The 18,180-nt window shown below is 51.1% G+C and overlaps 7 protein-coding genes across 7 annotated transcripts; 3 read left to right on the top strand and 4 right to left on the bottom strand.

Annotated features, from left to right (window-relative positions):
• Positions 1-53: 53 nt before the first annotated feature.
• PPTG_03752 (hypothetical protein) lies at positions 54-1,868 on the top strand (the record flags this gene model as incomplete). The annotated part of the gene is made up of 4 exons (XM_008897520.1): positions 54-605; positions 668-878; positions 954-1,012; positions 1,080-1,868. The coding sequence occupies 4 exons, from the start codon at positions 54-56 to the stop codon at positions 1,866-1,868; spliced, it is 1,611 nt and encodes a 536-aa protein (XP_008895768.1).
• On the bottom strand, positions 947-7,627 carry PPTG_03751 (hypothetical protein). The gene has a single exon (XM_008897519.1). The coding sequence runs from the start codon at positions 7,106-7,108 to the stop codon at positions 2,327-2,329; it is 4,782 nt and encodes a 1,593-aa protein (XP_008895767.1). The 5' UTR covers positions 7,109-7,627; the 3' UTR covers positions 947-2,326.
• A 1,212-nt stretch (positions 7,628-8,839) lies between these two features.
• On the bottom strand, positions 8,840-8,938 carry PPTG_21499 (hypothetical protein; the record flags this gene model as incomplete). The annotated part of the gene is made up of 1 exon (XM_008898298.1): positions 8,840-8,938. The coding sequence occupies one exon, from the start codon at positions 8,936-8,938 to the stop codon at positions 8,840-8,842; it is 99 nt and encodes a 32-aa protein (XP_008896546.1).
• Positions 8,939-9,534: 596 nt separating this feature from the next.
• Positions 9,535-13,066, bottom strand: PPTG_03750 (hypothetical protein). Its single transcript, XM_008897518.1, has one exon. It carries the CDS (start codon positions 13,033-13,035, stop codon positions 10,099-10,101), a length of 2,937 nt encoding a protein of 978 aa, XP_008895766.1. The 5' UTR covers positions 13,036-13,066; the 3' UTR covers positions 9,535-10,098.
• Positions 13,067-14,336: 1,270 nt separating this feature from the next.
• Positions 14,337-14,792, bottom strand: PPTG_03749 (hypothetical protein; the record flags this gene model as incomplete). The annotated part of the gene is made up of 3 exons (XM_008897517.1): positions 14,337-14,350; positions 14,447-14,719; positions 14,780-14,792. The coding sequence occupies 3 exons, from the start codon at positions 14,790-14,792 to the stop codon at positions 14,337-14,339; spliced, it is 300 nt and encodes a 99-aa protein (XP_008895765.1).
• A 479-nt stretch (positions 14,793-15,271) lies between these two features.
• PPTG_03748 (hypothetical protein) lies at positions 15,272-17,114 on the top strand (the record flags this gene model as incomplete). The annotated part of the gene is made up of 2 exons (XM_008897516.1): positions 15,272-16,410; positions 16,487-17,114. The coding sequence occupies 2 exons, from the start codon at positions 15,272-15,274 to the stop codon at positions 17,112-17,114; spliced, it is 1,767 nt and encodes a 588-aa protein (XP_008895764.1).
• A 111-nt stretch (positions 17,115-17,225) lies between these two features.
• Positions 17,226-18,059, top strand: PPTG_03747 (hypothetical protein; the record flags this gene model as incomplete). The annotated part of the gene is made up of 2 exons (XM_008897515.1): positions 17,226-17,542; positions 17,606-18,059. The coding sequence occupies 2 exons, from the start codon at positions 17,226-17,228 to the stop codon at positions 18,057-18,059; spliced, it is 771 nt and encodes a 256-aa protein (XP_008895763.1).
• Positions 18,060-18,180: the final 121 nt, after the last annotated feature.

Below are 18,180 nucleotides of genomic sequence, written 5' to 3'. Positions count from 1 at the left end.
GTCCGGTGTCGGAGTGTCTCGGTCGGTCAACTTTCATTCCGAATTCGCCCAGGATGGAGGCATTCCTGCGCAAGTATTGGCCACAGGGCTCCGTATCCGTGAGCTGCCGCGTGTACGCGAGTCAGCGGCGTGCCGATGAGCATAAGCGTCTGCAGTTGACGGCCAATGGTATTGAACTGCGCTCCGTGGGGTCATCGTCCGAGCCCGATGTGATCCCCTGGGACTCGATTATCGGCGCGTCCGAGTCCACGAGTGGCATTCGCCGCCGCTTCGTGTCCGTGTACGAAGGTGACGAGTACGGCGAGGAGAAGGAGTTTGTGGTCTTCGGATGCGTGCCGAAGCTCGAGAGCGCGGGCTCGGGAGGGCTCCTGGGTGGACTGACGTCATTGGCCAAGGCGGTGTTGCCCACAGCGCTCACGGCTAGTAAACCCGGGGTGGAGAGAACACTGGTGCAGTGGGTATTCAGATGTGACGACGACGATGGAGATGTCGTGGCCATGAGAACAGTGAAGGCCATCAGGTTCTTGGCGGACCCGAGGGTCGAACAGGGCATTAAAGCGGCCGAGAAGCTGCTGGATCCGTATGGATTTATGCCTCCTCGCAAGGTGAGCTGACTGTAAGGTGGAAAGAAAGAGGGAGGAGGTGCTGATGATTGATTGTTGTATAGTTCATGGTGGTCATCAACCCTGCTGGAGGCGCAGGCAACGCACAGCAGACGTTCGAGAAAGAGGTGGCGCCGATGCTAGAGCAAGCTAATGTGGAAGTGGAGACGGTTATCACGAAACAAGCAGCACATGCGACCGAGATTCTGGCGAATGTACCGCTGAACAAGTACGACTGCATTGTAGGAGTCGGAGGCGACGGCCTGTTGTCGGAGAGTAAGTGGCTGGTCGTTGGGGTATCGGTTGCCTCATCTAATAGGAAGGAGCTGACGATGTTGGGTTTTGTTGCAGTGCTACAAGGTTTGATGAATCGCAAGGACTGGCAGCAGGCGATTCTACAGCCGCTTGGAGTGTGTCATTCATTCTCCTTTCCTTTTATGTGGGTAGTTCTAATAACGCTTTATTTGTTACTCGCAGGTCATCCCGGGTGGATCCGGCAACGGTCTTTCTGCGTCGCTACTGTCACGTGCAGGCGAGCGCTTCGACGCACTCAACGCCGCCTATTCTCTCGCGAAGGGCCAAGTTCAAGAGCTGGATCTGTTCAGTGCGACAAATGGCGACGGCAAGGTCATGCACGGATTCCTGTCACTCGAATGGGCATTTATCGCTGATATGGACATCAAATCCGAGCGATATCGCTTTTTCGGCGACATGCGCTTCCTCGTATCGACCACCTTGCAGATCTTCGGCTTTGGGCAGACAATGTACCGTGGGCGGCTTCGTTATCTCGTCTCCAAGGACGATGAGCCACAACCGGCAAAGTATCACGATACGTTTAGTGGCGAGACAACAGCCAAGCCGACTTGCGCGTGCTTGGATAAGGAACAAGACGGAGAAAAGTCCGAACGGTGGGTGGAGATGGATGGTCCGTTCTACATGTTCTGGAGCATGAACGTCTCTCATGCTGCTGCGGATGCTCACATTGCGCCACCTGCTGACATTTCTGATGGCTACTTCCACATGATGCTGGTGTCTGGTGAGAGTTACTCGCGCATTAGACTGGCTAAGTTGATGATGGGGATTGAGGACGGTTCGCACTTGGACGTGGATCGTGTACAGCTCATCCGCACACGCGCGTTCTCGGTGCGTGCAAGCAATGCAGACGACCTCATGTGTGTCGACGGCGAACTTTTTCCCGGACCAGAAGTTAAGACTGAGGTGCACCGCGCACTGGGTCGTGTGCTCAGTCTTCCAGCTAAGAAGTAGCAATCGACACGAATAGAGACGCCAAGGTTCGAAGAGTAGACAAAAGCTTCGTCCTCGTAACGAAGTAATCTACTGTTTTTGCTTAGACGACTTTATGCGGTGCATCTCGGTGCACTATGATATCTTGTACTACAATGTCCTTCATGCGGCTTTGCACGTCCAGGGCTACTGTGTGCCGACGTAACTTTGGTGACGTCGTGTCCTTGAATACTCAAAGGCAATTCCTCGTGATTCGACTCTGCTACTGGCCCATCACTGTTGCAAATAGCGCAAAGCGGCATAACTTGGGTTGCATTTTCGCTCGGCATCACCAAATCCAAGGCGCCAATCGAAAGCACGGAGCACTTGGAAAGCGGCAATCTGCAACTACCAGGGTGTAGGTTACTTTTGCTCGAAGTGCTTCCTTTGCAGCGTGTGATATTGTGTTCATTAACTGAATCGGCCTTTATCGTTTCCTCTCACGCTGTGTTGTCCTCTTGCGCTTTCCTCCACACGCAAACTTGTTCCTTGATCTGTTCCTGCTGGTTGTGGAGTAGCTGAGGATCGATACGTTCAGCTGCCTCGATAGAATTCAACTCATCTGTATGCAAAAGGCTAAGTAGCTCTTCAGCGACAACTAATTCCACAAACTTGCCAAATAACTTCGTCTGGGGCCCACGACTACGATCTTGTCCTTCTGTCCGTATTTGCGTAGCATGTCGGCGCTCCAGAAATTCGTATGCAGCTGTGCGAGTGACGCAGTTCCCGTTTAGCGTTACCAGTTCATCCCAAAAGACTATCGCTGCTGCTGCGCTCGCGGCAGAATCACCCGAGTTTCCACGCAGCAGCTCCTGCAAGTCTTGCATTGTAAGCTTCTCTTGTTCCTTGCGTCCAGGTGCCACACCCAAACGCTGCAGTTCTTCATCATCGTCGTTGATTTCTTCCTTGCTCTCCTGCTCCTCTCTTGTGTTATCGGCCTTAAGCTTGTGACCAAGGTGAAAGATGCGCTCCTCAACTGAGCCTTGAACGATAAATCGGTGGACACACGTTTGCCGAGTCTGACCCAGACGATGGACACGGTTGACAGCTTGTGCTTCAATGCTACTACTAAGCAAGGGCTCAATAAGAAGTACCTCAGTCGCTTCCACGATGTTCAGTCCATTGGCGCCTACTTTGAACGGAAGTGCCAGTACACAGGCCGCTGGACAAGCTTGAAAGTGCTCCAGAAGCTTTGGTAGTTGCCGCTTTGTTCCGTACATGAAGCAGCGCACGCCAACTCGACGCAGAGGTTGCATGACCAGCTCCAACATCTGAGACCACTGCGAAAACAACAAACATTTTACAGTGGGGTTCTCCTGTCGAAGAATTTCCACACGCGCAAGTAACGCGTCCAGCTTAGAGCCTAAGCTTCCACTGTTGTGTTGTGGCAGTGCAGGTTGGCGTGGAACTTCAGAAACGGCTTCGTTTTGGCTAAGATCCTCCGACCTGGTTGAAGTGGACTCTGACGCCAACTGCTCCACAACAACAGTGATATTATCTACAGGACAAACACGGCGGCACGTTGGACAGCGGATATGTTTCCTGGCATGTTGGCGACCACCTTTCAGGTCTGATACACACCTCGTGCAGAACACGTGAGCGCACAATAGCACGGCGCGTCTCTGCGGAAATTCTTGTAGGCAGACAGCGCATAATGGACGAACGGGTGAAGATTCCGGACTTGCTTCGAGAGCATGGGCCTGTTGTGCTTGACGCGTTCCCGACTCGTTTTGAAGTTGCAACAAATATCGCAGCTGAGCCATTTTGTTTTTGAGAACTAGGTCAGCTGCCACACGTTCCGCTTCCAGCTCCGCCGTACGAACAGGGATCTCTTGGCGCTCCAATTTATACAATCTCTCAGCCTTAGTGCGTCCTGGTGGCTCATCAGGAAGTCGTAGGCGTAGCTGGCTACAAGCCATGACTAGCTCGTCAAGCGCTCCCAAACGCTGGTGTTGAGCCTGGAACAGCTTCTTTGCAGCTTGCCATTCACGTTGAAGCTTTTGCCAGAAGTCGGTCTCCGTCTGCATACCCGTCTGAATCTCGAGAGCTAGCTCTCTACCATCTTCCTGTGCACGCAACGCGCTGCGTGCACACCCCGAAATTTCTTTAAAAATCTCAACATATAGAGATGTAGACAATCCGCCACTACTGTCGTTTGAAGTATCTTCGTCCTCCATGTCGACATCGAACAAATCCACGATCGTCGTTTTGGTAGAAATAGTTTTATCAACCCCAAGAAAGTGTCGCCGATACGCTTCAAGTTCTTTGTACAACTGACAGTGAATACAAACTGGGCCAGTTCCACCGTCACGGCATTTTTTGCAGTTACCCGAAAGCTCCACGTCGGCGTCCGTCGGTGTGCCTTCACTCAGAGCTGCAAGACGGTCGAAAAGCTCGCGACGTCGTTTTGCCAAGGCCTCCAGCTCGCGTACGAGCAAAAGTCTGAGAGAACGCGTGCTGACAAGTTGAGAGCAAAAGGTCGTCCCCCAACGTGTATCAAAACCAGCAACCCGTGCTCGCACTCTGTCAACGAGCTGCAGTCCGTTGCCTCGCTCGCTCTGTTCAATGATGGCCAAGGCATCATTCCACCAATTCCCCGATGTACAAAGCAATTCCGTCCTACCTCCTGCGGAATGCTGTTGGCTATCGTCAATCATCTGGGAAATCTCTTTGAAGTTCGTGAGAGCTCGTGTATGCATCATGTCTGCTTGGAGTAGGTAGTACCGTCGGATTTGTCGAGCATTTTGACCCAGCAAGGCACATTCTCGACTAATTTCTGTGTGCTCTTCCTCACTCAGATCATTCGAGTCAGGAAGAAGCCCAGTCGATGAGACGCGTCTCTGAAGTGCAGGGAGTTCTGGAAGCAGGCAAACCTTTTTTGGGTCTTCTGTATTGCTCATGCCAGACAGAGCCTCGCTGTCATCATGTGTACCACTTTCAGGCAGTGAATAAAGCTGACGCACGCACTTCTCGAGGTTCTGCAATATGTGTAATCGCGGAAGTAGATCAGCACGGAAATGCGGCCAGTTCGTGCGAATAGGTCTCATTACAGCCATATACTTGAGCGCAGCCTCAGATATTTCATCTTTGAGTACCAGCAGTGCGGCCAAACCATTTTGCGCTCCAATAAGTTGTCGTTGGTCCTCTTCGCATTCTCGCTTGGCCTTGTTCACCAGTTCTTGGAGAAACGCATCCATGGTCATAACAGCTCTACTTGTAGTATTACCAGAAGAGCCCCAAGCTTGTCGAGCACCGCCAACCTGTGGATGGCAACATAACTGCCGCAACACCAGCAAGTCTTGCCACAACGGATCGTCTCGATCTATAACCTGGCCTGTCTGAGCTAGCTGCTGCTGCTGCTGTCGCTGCTGAATAAGAGACACGATGCGCTTCTCCTGTTGGTCATAGAAGTGTCTTTCTACAGCAGTGAAATGACACCAAACGACCTCACTCTTCTGCGGTGGAAGACCCAGCTGATCCAGCACGTGCTTCTTGCCCGTGCGCCATAGTATTCCACCCCCACAAACGGTACCAGCCTCGTCGTAACCATTCCATAAAAGCAGATCGAGAACACGCTCCACAGCACCGCGAGTGAAATTGTGCTCCACAACCTCTCGAAAGAATCCCGAATCCAAACCTTCCCGTTCGTTGTGTTCTGCCTGCAGTAGTTGGAGGTTTTGTCCTGATCTGTAGTCCTCTGCTTCCGATGAAGTGTATGGTGGAATACGCAGGAAGCGCAAGTAGCCGAATAATTCGCTTACTCGCGACGAAAATGGAGTGCCCGTGACTACCCATCGGTTCTCAGCACTAAGCCTCGCCAGAGTCAGCGCTGCCTGCAAACGTGTATTCTCCACTCCTACCTGCGCTTCATCCATGCATACCCGCCAAAAGCGTAAGGCCACTAGAGGAGATCCCACAAATGCATAGCGTTTGACCTGGGATCGTGTACTGGTTCGTCGGTCCTTTCCTTCAGTTGTTGGCACATATCGTAGGTCTGCACCCAATGCCTCATACGTTGATAAGACCACATCGTAGCGAGATAGGACAAGACCAGGTGACGCTAGCACTTGCCATTCAGCACTGGGCCCCTTATCCTCCAATCGAGCCTTTAAGGCGCGAACACCTGGGTAACGCATCACGGAGAGAGCACCCGCCCGTACGTGACGAGAAACTTCATGTTCCCACTGTGCGTGAATCGGCTCTGGTGACACAATAAGAGTCGTGCGGCACGCAAAAGTCGGTCTCTCGTGGCTCTGGCATTGATAACACATGAATCCACCGCTTGACCAGGTTGCGGTAGCGTCGTGTACAGTTTGGTCAGTTCCGAAATCCCAGAGGTTATGCGAATTGGAAAAAGAGTCTGACCCGGAATTGCTCTCGTTGACCCTGTATCCAGTGCAAAGCTGGTGGTGCCAAGTATCACAAAACTCGCACTGCACAAGCCCCATTGGATGATCCTCTGATGAGCCACAGATACACGCCACCACATCGCTATCTTCATCACCTTCTGTCGTAGATACTTGACACTGAGATAAGTGAGTTGATAGCAGCCGAGGTCCTAACGAAGATGGTCGATGGCTCAATATGAGAGCGATTACCTCGACGGTTTTCCCAAGACCCATTTCATCAGCTAGAATACCACCGTGTATCAACGAAAAATTCATTCCAATTGGCCGGAGTTGCTCTTGATGCGTCTGAAGCATGCCGGCTGATGGTGCGGTTGTGTAGAATGCAGCACAGAATGGGTCGTACGCCTGCAACTTCCTTGCCATTCCTTCATTAAACGTGACACATAACGGCAGTGAGCGATTACGTTGCGTGGATGGTTTCTCCCTAGAAAGCATCCACGACACCGCAGCTTTTTGATATCTCCGCAGCGTGGGAAGCAAATCAGCCGAAGTCGCCTCGAAAGTTTCGTAGTCTCTGATGTCGCGATTTAACTGCTCAGTTACGTCAATTCGGGCATAAATTTCAGGCATAGCAAACGTCTGACTTTTAAATTGTGCGGATACTGCGGTATTATTCCCCACAAAACGATCGTACAGCACTTCAATCTCCTTCCAGTATCGACATCTGCACGTCATATCAACGTCAGCCAATTGACTCTGCGCATCGTGCGTCTTTTTCAGCAGCCAAATCATCACGCGATGCATGGGACGCATCGGATTCGCTCGGGGTACTGCTACCATCGGACCCAAACTGTTTGGAAAGCAGCTCTCCATGTATTTGCGCCACGCCACACTTACAACAAAGCTGAAGCTCCATTGATCTTTCTCTACCTCACTCTTGGCATTGATATGGAGACTCAGTAGTCCGCCTTCTGCCAACGTAACGATGTGGGGTTTCCACGCCTCGTATGTGTCCGGAAAGAGCTCAGCTAACGACAAGTGGGAGTCTGCATCTGCTTGTCCTTTGACCTGCAGCTTCACTTGGTCATTCTCTAGAAGTGTCAGATCGATTTGCAATTCAGGGGCGTTGTCGCTGCATAATGTCGTTAGAACAGGCGAGATGGTGGAATCTACCGGAATTTCGAGCCCCAGTACGTCATCTTTGACCCAGCCGCCAGCAGTTACGACGCTTGACAGATGCAAAGGCTCAGTGCGCTGTCGCTGGAAGGCGGGGCGTTGCCCCCTCGCTTCGATCGCTTGGAGACGCTCCGTGGCGGCGAGGTCAACTGCCTCTTCGACGGAGTTGACTTACGTCGAGGCATCCTTTTATTGAATGATGGTATCAGATTTTTAGATTTTTTTTAGAGTGATCGGATTTATTTCTATCCTATAGCACCTGCCTGTATAATGCACAATCGAGAAACTATTATACTGGGTTGAGGGCTGTCCATACTGGTATGGACAGCCCTCAACGGATTAATTCAACGGTACTGCGTAACTCGCTCGATGTTATCTCGCTCAACATTCAGCCGACAGAATGTAAACTGAACGTTGAGCAAAAGTAGCATGTTTAAACATATATTGGCGTCCGTATCTGATAGTTAAGGGCTCTCGGTCTTTGGTCTCGAACTCTCGCGAGATTACTAGCAACGCATTTCGCTTTGTGATCGTGTCGTACTCTAAGCTGTTGGACTCGCGAGGACCAAACATCAGCCGTGCATTCGGCAAGGGTGTTTTGTGAGCTAAACTAGAAGTGTGCACTCTGTCGCTTCTACAGGTTCGTTTATACAATTGGTAACGTTATCGAATTAAAACAGTATAAAATAGCCCAGAAGACAGCCTAAACACAGATTGCACGAAGTACCAAGGGAAAAGCTAACACAGAATTTTGCGGAATCCGTTCATCATTTCATTGTTTTTCCCTGTCGGTTTGACTGGTGGTCACATTGGATTTTGTGTTTATGCTATCGACAAGTTGAATGAAATCTATGGCACTTGCGATAAAAGCGGCTCTACATATCCGGTGACTGAAGATTGGATTCGCATCGTGGAGCACGCTTCACTGCATCAAGACAACGATAACATTCTTTTGAATACGCGTGCAGTTAAAATGGTGACTGAACTCTCCCGAGGTGAATTTGCCGTGTTGAAACTTGTCCTTTATGGAGAGAGCGTCAACTCAATGGCAATGAATTGAAAATTGCATTCAAGTTGGAAATCTTGTCACCGCAGCTGCATTCTATGGGAATGAATGTATTTTGTTTTCGTCGGCGGTCATATGGCGTTGTGTTGCCAAAATGTGCATCGGACGTATTGAGCACGCACAGTACCCTCCAGCAACGCTGAAAGATGTCATCGTGCAAGTGATCAAATCGATGAACTTTGACAGTATTCGTGCCACGCTTGGTGGTCACCGGTATCTCATTGGTAAAACCTTGGCAAATGTCAGGGACCACCGGTATCTCACTGGAGAGAGCTTAGCAAATAGAGTTTTACCAAGCTTCTTACCGCTGCACACCGACCAACACTTTCGTAGCTTCGGCTGACATCGGTGCCGTCTTTGCGTCACCCAGCTTCGTCGACTTTATTATTCGCTGCGGCGATAGCTTCTGGGGCGTTGAATTGCTGCGAGAACTCGATAGACTGGATGAACATATTTGTCATTTCACGAGTACTGGCGTGTATGCGATGCTTGAGCTGACTGAGAGCTGTTTGGTCGATTTTCAAAAGGATGCACCAGGTTCCCGTTCACTAATTTGTTCTGACTTGAGCGAGCACCGTGATCTTTATATCGTGTGCTTCAACGAAGAGATGACACATGCGCAATTGCTGTCGATTTGGGGTGTCCGCGTATCACCTGTCGTTCGATCCGGCACTCGTCTGCAGTAGTCTTAACTAATTCCAGGCGAGTGGATGCATGTTCCTTTTAAAAAATTGTACTCGTAGCTACGGACTATGAGCAATGCAATCCTTTGTGGTTCCATTGGTCTTCTTTTTAATGTTTTACATGTTTTGTTACTGAAGACCATCAAACAAATCCTCGCCGTTTGAGATTAAAGGCAGTTAGTTCTTCGTTGTACAATGGGGACACTCGCAAAAGGAAATCTCAAACGGATACTAGCTTGAGCACTCGCTACGTACGAAATTCAATTTTGTCGGAAAGCAAGAAGCTCTTCATACCTACCTGCAACGATTTATAATCCTTGAATCAAATTCAACTCGCTGAGGTGTCAATCTACGGCGGAAAAACACACAACCACCGACCATAATGGCATTAAATAGCCGCAAACATGCCAAACAGAAATCAACAGCTGCAATTCAAAGATAATGTGTATGGGTTGTGGTGTGGTGTCAGAGCATTATGAAAACTTCCAGGTGTCGCGATCCTTCAAAACCTGCGGGGTTTGTGAGTACTTACCCTAGGCAGTAAGGTTTGAAATTCAGTTATGCTGGAATGCAGCAGTGCACCGAAATTGCTTTAAAGATGTTACTAGGGACTGCGCCGCTCTTTTATTCGCGTTTCACAGTTCTGACTGGTAGCCACATCGGACTATGTGTGACAGCTGCCGGCAAAGTTGAATGATCTACGACACTTGTGTTAAAGGAGCTCTGCGTATCTGTCTGGATTCGTATTATTGAAGCATCGTTGTCAAATGCAGGTAGGGGCTTGTAATGCTCCAGACTTTGGTGCCAGAAGTTTGAGAAATTGATTTCGACAAAGCCTTGAAATTCTTGTTTAATCAGCTCTCTCAGTTCATGAGAACACCTGAGGTGGTCTTACATGTATTTGCATTACAGTAATTAATGTCACGGATGCATCGCGGTTATAACAGCACCTGCAGCGACGATTCAATTGTGTTCATCTGTTGCTCCAAGGAAGCAATTTGAGTTGTAGTCTCTGTCCATCTTGATGTCATCCAATTCTCTACCTCGCGCGAATAGAAGGAAGATAACCCATTGTTTTGGAGTATGTGAGAAGCGCTGGCGGACTGCATTGGTTTGCGTTTGCGGCACCTTTTGAAGTGATGCGCAGCCTTTAGCATTTCGCGAACTACCGTTTCTTGGCTCCTCCGCTTTGTACTGTGGCACTTAGAGTTTACAATTTGGTGCTGCAGCCATGCTGCTTGAATAAGTTTTGCAGCACATAAGCGCAAAGCAGACTCCCATTTCATCTTGTCTAACGCTGAAAGAACCGCATGCTCTCGTTTGGTGCCCTTTACAGAGTCAAGAAACTCCGACGTCATGAGAGATATGAAGGCCAAGCCACCAACAACTGCCCCGAGTACAACGGCAACACGGCCACCCAGAGTAATCGGATACGCATCACCATATCCTACCCCCGTCATCGTGACGAGAGTGAGCCAAAGCGCGTGGTCTTCTCCGTCCAATTTGGATGGAAATGGCCGCTCAAACGCAGAGACCGCAACGGTTGTGGTCGCCCACAGCGACACGAAAAGAGTGAGAAGCACCTTGGACGGCTGCAAAGCGAATGATATTCGAAAACTCCACCACAGCGAATCTGCTGGTGCTTCTTTTCCGTTAAGTGTTATAGAGCCCACCGTCGTTGTGTTACCTTTAATCAACTGCTTCAAAAGCTGGTTGCGGATTACACGAGCGAACCAGTAGAGACGCACCAGCACTATCATATTCATAACCTCCAGTGGATAAGAGTACTGAAGATCGCAGGACTGCTTGCTAGTCGTCATCGTTAGAGGACTTGGGCATGCTGGAACTACTGCTAGCGTCGCTCGTGGCAGCGAATAGCGCTCTTCGTCAAGGTAAACCCGCCCGTGCACCAAGGGGGGAAGGAAAATGCCACAAAGCAGTAATTCAGCAAGAAATGGTAAGAAAAGCAAGCGCGGAGACGTCAATAGCGAGTAGCGACTATCCGACGGAATTTGATTCCGCAATACCATGATCTCCATCTTTATGCAGTAGCGGTAATGTATCTGGTGAAGTAAAACCAAGGTGATTAGCAACAACAATGCTCCATATGTTTCTCCTGGAGCTTGTGTAGGCAGATCGCGATGGTGCTTTGCAGATGAGCGCCATATTGCGCGAAATTGTAGCCACACCGTAAGGGTAGATAGTCCTGCTAACCCGATACAAAAGCTGTCGGTGCGAGCACGTAACTTATACAACGTTTGCAAACGCTGTAAGTTGTTTACATCCCGTTTGGTCGTAGCCGAAACCGATGCGTTTAGCCTCGCCAGTGTCTTGACATGCCCTTCATGAGCATCAGAAAGCCCGAGAAAAACGGCAAAGCACATCTTGCTATGTTCTTGCTTTGAGAGCCACAATAGTGCTGCTGTAGCGAGTAGCAAAACAGCAAATGCCGGTGCTCGATCCCATTCAGACCACGGAAAGTATCGGCTAAGCGAACCAGTCTGCAACATTAGCTGGGTAGTCGCATCAAAGGTGCTTGAATTGTTGTGCGTGATGCTTAACGGAAGGACTCGAAATGACGTCAAATGCACATACTGTGCGTACATGCGCGGTGAATATGTGGCAATTTGTAGGAACTGGCAGATTTCGAGAGGTAACATCAGTGCTATCACAAGAAACCCTCCAAACCATTTGCTGGAAAAGGACAATCTGAGCCGAAAAGGGAAATGGAACGTGATCTGGTCCAAATGCAATCCCAGGATTCTAGTACCAACCGGTGAAGCAAAGCTCGGGAAATGCCAGTCTTGCACAATCCAGAGTAGATCCAAAGCCACGACGAGTGAGCTGAGTAGTGTGTTCCAAGCCGCATGGCTTAACCACGAATCCAAGTCATTCTTCTCGTTCTCCTTCTTCAGAGCCCACTGTATCCATTCGCTTTGCATTTTTGAAATCACGCCAAAGTAAATCCCACCGATAGCCAGTCCAAACACGGAAAGCCAACACCATAGAACACGTACGGCCAGATACTCGCAATACACTCGGCGTATAGAAGACAACCAATTTCCAAAAATAAGGCGATTGTACTTGCGATCTTGAAGAACCCAATCCAGTGTCACTAGTAGTTTCAAGAAGCCCAATGTGAGAAAAGTAGTTGATAGCACTTGTTGTAACTCGAGTTGGCTCCAGCTACTCCAAGCAACGTTCATATCCTCCGGAAAGAGCCACTCATCGAGTGCAGACCCATGGACAATTTTTCTGATAATATACATAACTGCTGCCCAGAGGAAAGGAAATGTTGCAACCACGAACGTCCAAGAGCCATAAGAAGACCCAGCGTTCCACACCGGAGCTCGAACCACTGGCGCACCAGGCGCATCACCAGCCACGAACGTGTGCAGCGTCATCACACCTCGGAAATTTGTGATTCCTCCTTCAGTAACACCAGGATTAATGTCAGTCGCAGAAGCCCTCGATAGCCTCGAGAACGCCTGCGTGGCGTGGCGGAAAGAGCTCCCCCAGTTCCATCGGTGCTGCACTAGACGTGGATATGCCACGAGTCGCAGAAAAAACATTAGCGCACCGCTCAAAGCAATCTGGAAAACAAGCTTCTGCCACCTTAAACCTGTAGTTACAGTCTTTGCTAAGTCGCCGTACACAGGGAAGCAAAAAGGGCTCTTCAGAGACGTCAGCAGCGGAGAGGTGACTCCCAAGTAGAAGCACATGATCAAGTGGATCACACAACCTAGCACGCGCAACGCCGGGTGTCGTAGCGACGTGACTACCCACGTGGACTTGAGATACACCTTGTTATTGCAGTCGGGATCGTCTCCGCTCCAGAAGTGAGGTTTGGACCCCGTCAACAGCGGCGACCCCATTGCTTGCTGTTGGATTCACAAGTTCGCCCCATCGAAAAAGTACTCAGTACAGTCCTTCCCGGAACTCACCTCCTCTATACGTTTATAACCCACAATATATTATCAAATTTTGTGAAATTAAGCCCCATTTTTTTTTCAGGAAGTCTTATTAATCCTGAATTCTGATATGATCCATCATAGCGAATAAGGGGGAACGACTGTAAGAATAGCTGTTTTGAGCTTTCTACCAATTAGCGAGCGCCTCAATAGATTTCAAATAGCTTCCCAATCGGATTGCAAGATATTGAAAATTACTCACATTTTTCTACGTTCACCAACTATTTTGGACAAGAAACTCCCACGCCGAAATTATATTCAAGAAATGAAGAGATTTTCTTTTAGAGAACTTCTGCGGCATGGAGCTACTCGTCATTTAACCCATCTTCTGAAATCGCAACAGTCGCCACTTCGCGCTTCTCCAGCTCATCGTAGCCCCTCTGGCCTCTGGAAAAAACCTTCCTCTGAAGCTCCATTCAGGTCACTCCAAAACTCACCATGCTCACCTGGACGTTACAGATCTTCACGCACGGTTATGATGGTGTCTGAAAAGGATAAGAAGCGGAAGCATGCCAGACGAAAACGAAGCAAGCATTGTTAAGGAGTTCGAGCCTTTGGAAAGGGTGTTGCTTCGTGAAATGAATTCGCTGAGCGCGTTTAACGTTATGGTCTTGTGTCGTGAAGGTTACCTGCGTTTGTATTGATCTGAATCATTTGCCATAGGTGGCTAATTCTACACGAAACACTCGAGCTTATCAATCCGGGATCGGAACAGGTCCCGCAAAGACGAAGCTGCGCTTAATAGTGTTAATTTTTATCGATGAAACCCAAGCAAACTCATGCGACCAAAACAAAACAAGTAATTTTGAAGGAATTCGTAGCAATTTGAACATGTGAGAGAGGAATTTCCATAATCCAGTACCCTAGTACTGGATTTACTAGCGAGTTCACTGCATGCAAACGCTCCGCACCCAACTCGCCGACACATAAACCCTGTTCGAATAACTCTTTGTTGGGTGAGCACAGATATTATCGGACTGAAAGAAAATATTCTCTGAAATTAATTTCAAAGTCTACCGCGGGGATCCGATTTTTCTCGCATCGTTCAAATATGATCCTATAATGGTACCCTCTTTACATGAATTGGCTTGCTATTCTTCAATGATGAGTTCGTAAAACTGATACCCTTAGAGTACCTCCAGCGGCAAGTCCTATCCGAAGTCTTAACGGTGTCGATTGAGACCTGGGATTTCGTACTTAGTAGTTTAAGCACTCCACACTAAAAATCGGCAAGTTTTATCACGAGTTTTATTAATCAATCCAATTAGAACGAGGAGTTGACGAATCTTCCAAAGAGCAAGAATGGATGCCTTACCTGCTAGGAACTCAAACTGTTGTTTGTGACGCTCGAAGAAGATTCCTTCCGCGGCAGAGATGACTTTCTCTTCGTTCCATCCCAAGCGCCCCTGGCTCTTCAATTTTGAGTAGATCCCCTCGAACTTTGTTACAGCAGGCTGGAGCTTCTTCCACTGGTCAGACACAGCCACCTCGGAGCGATTGTCAGTATCTTCGCTCTTGAGGTGAAGCCAGTGTTGATACAATCGCTCGTAGAACGTGGGTTTCTTCTGGCCAGTGCCACGTATAGGGTCTTGCGAAGTGTTCAGTCACGCCTTGCACAGTTGGGTGGTGTCGTCGCCGCTCCATTTACGTCCCTTCCCCATGATCGTTTAGAAGAACTTCTCCTCGATACGACTTTTACCGCGTGTGTTTGACACACAAGCCAAGTTCTATCAGAAGTTCTATTTTAAGATTTTTACCGAGACTTGGTGAAGTAAGTACCGCTGTTAAGAAATGCCATTTGGGAGCCATTAAAACTTGATAAGTCTCAAGTGCGCAACATTTGAGATAAAAACCCAAAAGGCAAAATAGGCAATAGCAGACTCTGGTTTTATTTCGACCTGGTCCTAAGGATCAGGTCAAAGTAAAAAAAAGAAGAGATCAAATATGCCCGTTTTTCAATTCATACTAAAACGTGGTCGGTTAAGTACGAGAGAACCGAGTCTGAACCGTGGGTTTCCGAACCGCGACAGAACGAAGAAGCCCAGCCACTCGTCGTTCTGCCAGCCCAAGCTCAGAGCCCAGGACCAAGAAGAGCTCAGAGCTCCACTGAAGACACAGCCAGGTTACCAGAAAAATTTTGATGTCTTCGATTGCGTCGAAGCCGTTCCCGCCCGCCAAGAACCCGCCGAAGAAGGTTTCCCAGGACCCCGCTCTGCGTGGCCGCACCGTGCGACTCGAAGTTCCCGATGAGCTTCCTGGCGACTGGGATGGACCGGTGTACACGACTCTGAGCCGCACGTCCAAGATGCTGGAACCCGGCGATTCCAGTCCGTTCGTCGCCGACGACGATGGACTGCGATGGCCTGCCTGGCAGGCCACTCTCGTCATCTTGCGCCATGGTCAACGCCGTGACGAACTCCCGACCGGACTCCAGGAGCATGTGGACGTCCAATACTGGATTCCTCACTGGCGGCTGACTTTTCCCCACGAAGACCTCACCGCTGAGCTCACGCAGCGTCCGCTCCTTTCGGTCTTTCGCTTCGTCCGCTTCACGGAGTACTTTGTTGCCGAGCCTCGCTGCGATACCAAGTTTGTGCGCCGGACGTCAGACGTCCTCCTGTATGGCCAAGTCCTCGCATATTCACCGACGTCGTCAGCATCGCTTGTAGACGACATTGACCTACTTTTGGAGCCTGGTTCCGGCTACGTGCGCAAGGTGGCGCTGCGCCGCTACGCCGATGAAGATCCCCAGATTGTAGCCATCCCGCTCGAGGCTGCACGTGCCCGGCACGTTTCTCGTTTGGAGTTCATGCTTGGATACTGCCAAGGCCTTCCGGCCTCGTTCATTCCACCAAGTTTTGCCCAGACCTGGTCCGGACTTTCTGTCGCTGGTATGTCGGACACAAGGGCGCTGCGCTCTCTTCTCATGACGGCGTTTGCCGAGCCTGGCTCCCCCACGCAGTCACGGGTGGATTTAGGTGACCGGGCCGTTGCGTACATCACGCCACGTGGCGAGAAGGCTGCCCTGTCGCCTACTCAGTTTGTCCAACATATTACAGCCGTAGCGAGCGGTGACGTTTCCACGCCGTCGCCTGAACCGGATCTCCCATTACTGGTCGACGACGACGTCGAGCTGACTCCTTCCGATTTGTTCGCCGACCCCATCAGGCTGGCTGCCCCGGGACCGGCGGCCTCCGTGGCGCTCGTTTCTTCCTCGGCTGCATCGCACGCGTCGGCTAGGCCACCTCGATCTACGCTTCCAATTCGGCAAACACCGGCGTCTAACGCCACCCTTCCCTCCGCATCCGTTCCGGCCAGGCCAAATGCCACTATTCCGGCCATGTGGCATGGGCAGGCGTCTGACGCCCCCCACCGCTACTGCTCCCGATGCTGTTGGTACGGACCCGATGACGCTCCTCGCGAACATCCTCGCGGAACAGCGCGCTTCCAACCAGGCGTTGACGCGGCAGATGGCTGACCTGACTGCGCTGGTGCACACACAACGCCCAGCATTGCCTCCATCTGCACCGGTCGAGGCTGGGCGACGTACTCCGCCTTCGCGTCCCGTTGGCAGCGGCCAGGGCCAGGCCCGTTGCGTTCTTCCAACCGACCCACAGGATGACGACTACCGCAGAGAGCCTGGCTCCCCGAGCCCACCGCGTTCACCGGGCGGTTACCTTATCGCTCACGGCCAAGCACCCATTCGCCACCGTCGACGGCCTCAGTCTCCCGCAGTCCGTCACCACGCGCCGCCCCGTAGCCGATCCCGTGCTCGCTCTCCGCCTCGTCGACATCGGAGTCACACTCCCCGTCGCCGTCGCCGTTGGTCTCATTCCCGGTCGAGCTCACGCTCACGCTCCCGTCACGAACTTTCCCGGTCTCGTCGTTCTACGTCGCGACGTCGCCGGTCCCGTTCACGTGGCCGCTCACCCCAGGGACTCCGACCCATCGGTCACGCTGCCTTCCGACCCACGGAGAATTAAGCCAGCGTCCACGACATTGCCCGCGTGGAACCACGCCCGGCGTGGCCTGCCACAGGTAATGACGACTTTGATCGTTTTCTCTCCATGTCTCTACAGGACAGGGTGTGCACCATGTTCCAGCGTGAACGTTTCCGCAACCGGATCACCAAGGTGACCACCAAGATGTTGTACTCTGTAGACTTCTTTTCACGGCCGCTGGACCACTTCCTGTCCTCTGAGGATCCACGAGCGCCACCTCAGGACCGCACGGTGGTGCACGACGACGGCCAATGGGGAGGCTCCGAGCCCCACCCCAACTTCCTGATCCGCCAGGCGGATCAGCTCCACCACGCGTTATACGTGATCCAGGAGGCGGCTTCCGAATGGTATCCAGCGGCCATTGCCGAGGTTTTCCGGACGGTTCATGGGAGCGCCATTCAGCACGTGCCGTACTAGTCCCCAACGCCGGTCGTCAACGCCTGGTGCAATCTTTACCAAGCTGTGTTCGGTAGGCTATTCACCGACGTGCTGTATGGCGTCGACGCCCGGGACCTGGTCCCTCGCGCGCGCCGGATTTTGAGTTCTGAATCTCGGGAGTACCAGCAGTTTGTTCATCGAGTTTTGAACGACGCGATGATCCGAACCGTTTTCGCCCCGCAGGCCCCTGGGCCACAAGTATCCGATATTCGACGGACCAGTGATCGACCTCGTGACCGCCAGGCGTCACGACCCCGGCCAGGCCGGAGTGGCCGTCAAGCTGACAGGACGGTCATCCCGCAGGACATTCGGAATCAGATTCCCGTGATCAACGGCACCCAAGTCTGCATCCGATACCAGGCGATGTCCGGATGCTCTTTTCCCCGTTGCCACCATGTCCACACACTTCAACGTCTTCCTCCACCCGTGCTTCGCTGGGTTACTGACCGACATGGTCCGCTTAAGGGCGGCCACCCTCAGCGCGCTTGATGCCATGCGGGTGGATGCGCCGCGCGTTCTGATCCTTTGAATAAAACGCTCATGGCCTTCGCCTCTCCACCCATATTTCATTCAGCGTCTGACGCTTCTCCGACTTCATCGGCATTCTACC

This window comes from Phytophthora parasitica (assembly GCF_000247585.1).
Source record: "Phytophthora parasitica INRA-310 unplaced genomic scaffold supercont2.6, whole genome shotgun sequence".
Taxonomy (NCBI): Eukaryota; Oomycota; class Peronosporomycetes; order Peronosporales; family Peronosporaceae; genus Phytophthora; species Phytophthora nicotianae.
The sequence above is the reverse complement of the archived record's forward strand: the minus strand, read 5'-3'. Positions and strand labels throughout refer to the sequence as shown.

Bases quoted from the DNA above. Each gene is read 5' to 3' on its own strand.
- PPTG_03751 (XM_008897519.1), bottom strand. From the start codon at position 7,108: ATGGAGAGCTGCTTTCCAAACAGTTTGGGTCCGATGGTAGCAGTACCC.
- PPTG_03750 (XM_008897518.1), bottom strand. From the start codon at position 13,035: ATGGGGTCGCCGCTGTTGACGGGGTCCAAACCTCACTTCTGGAGCGGA.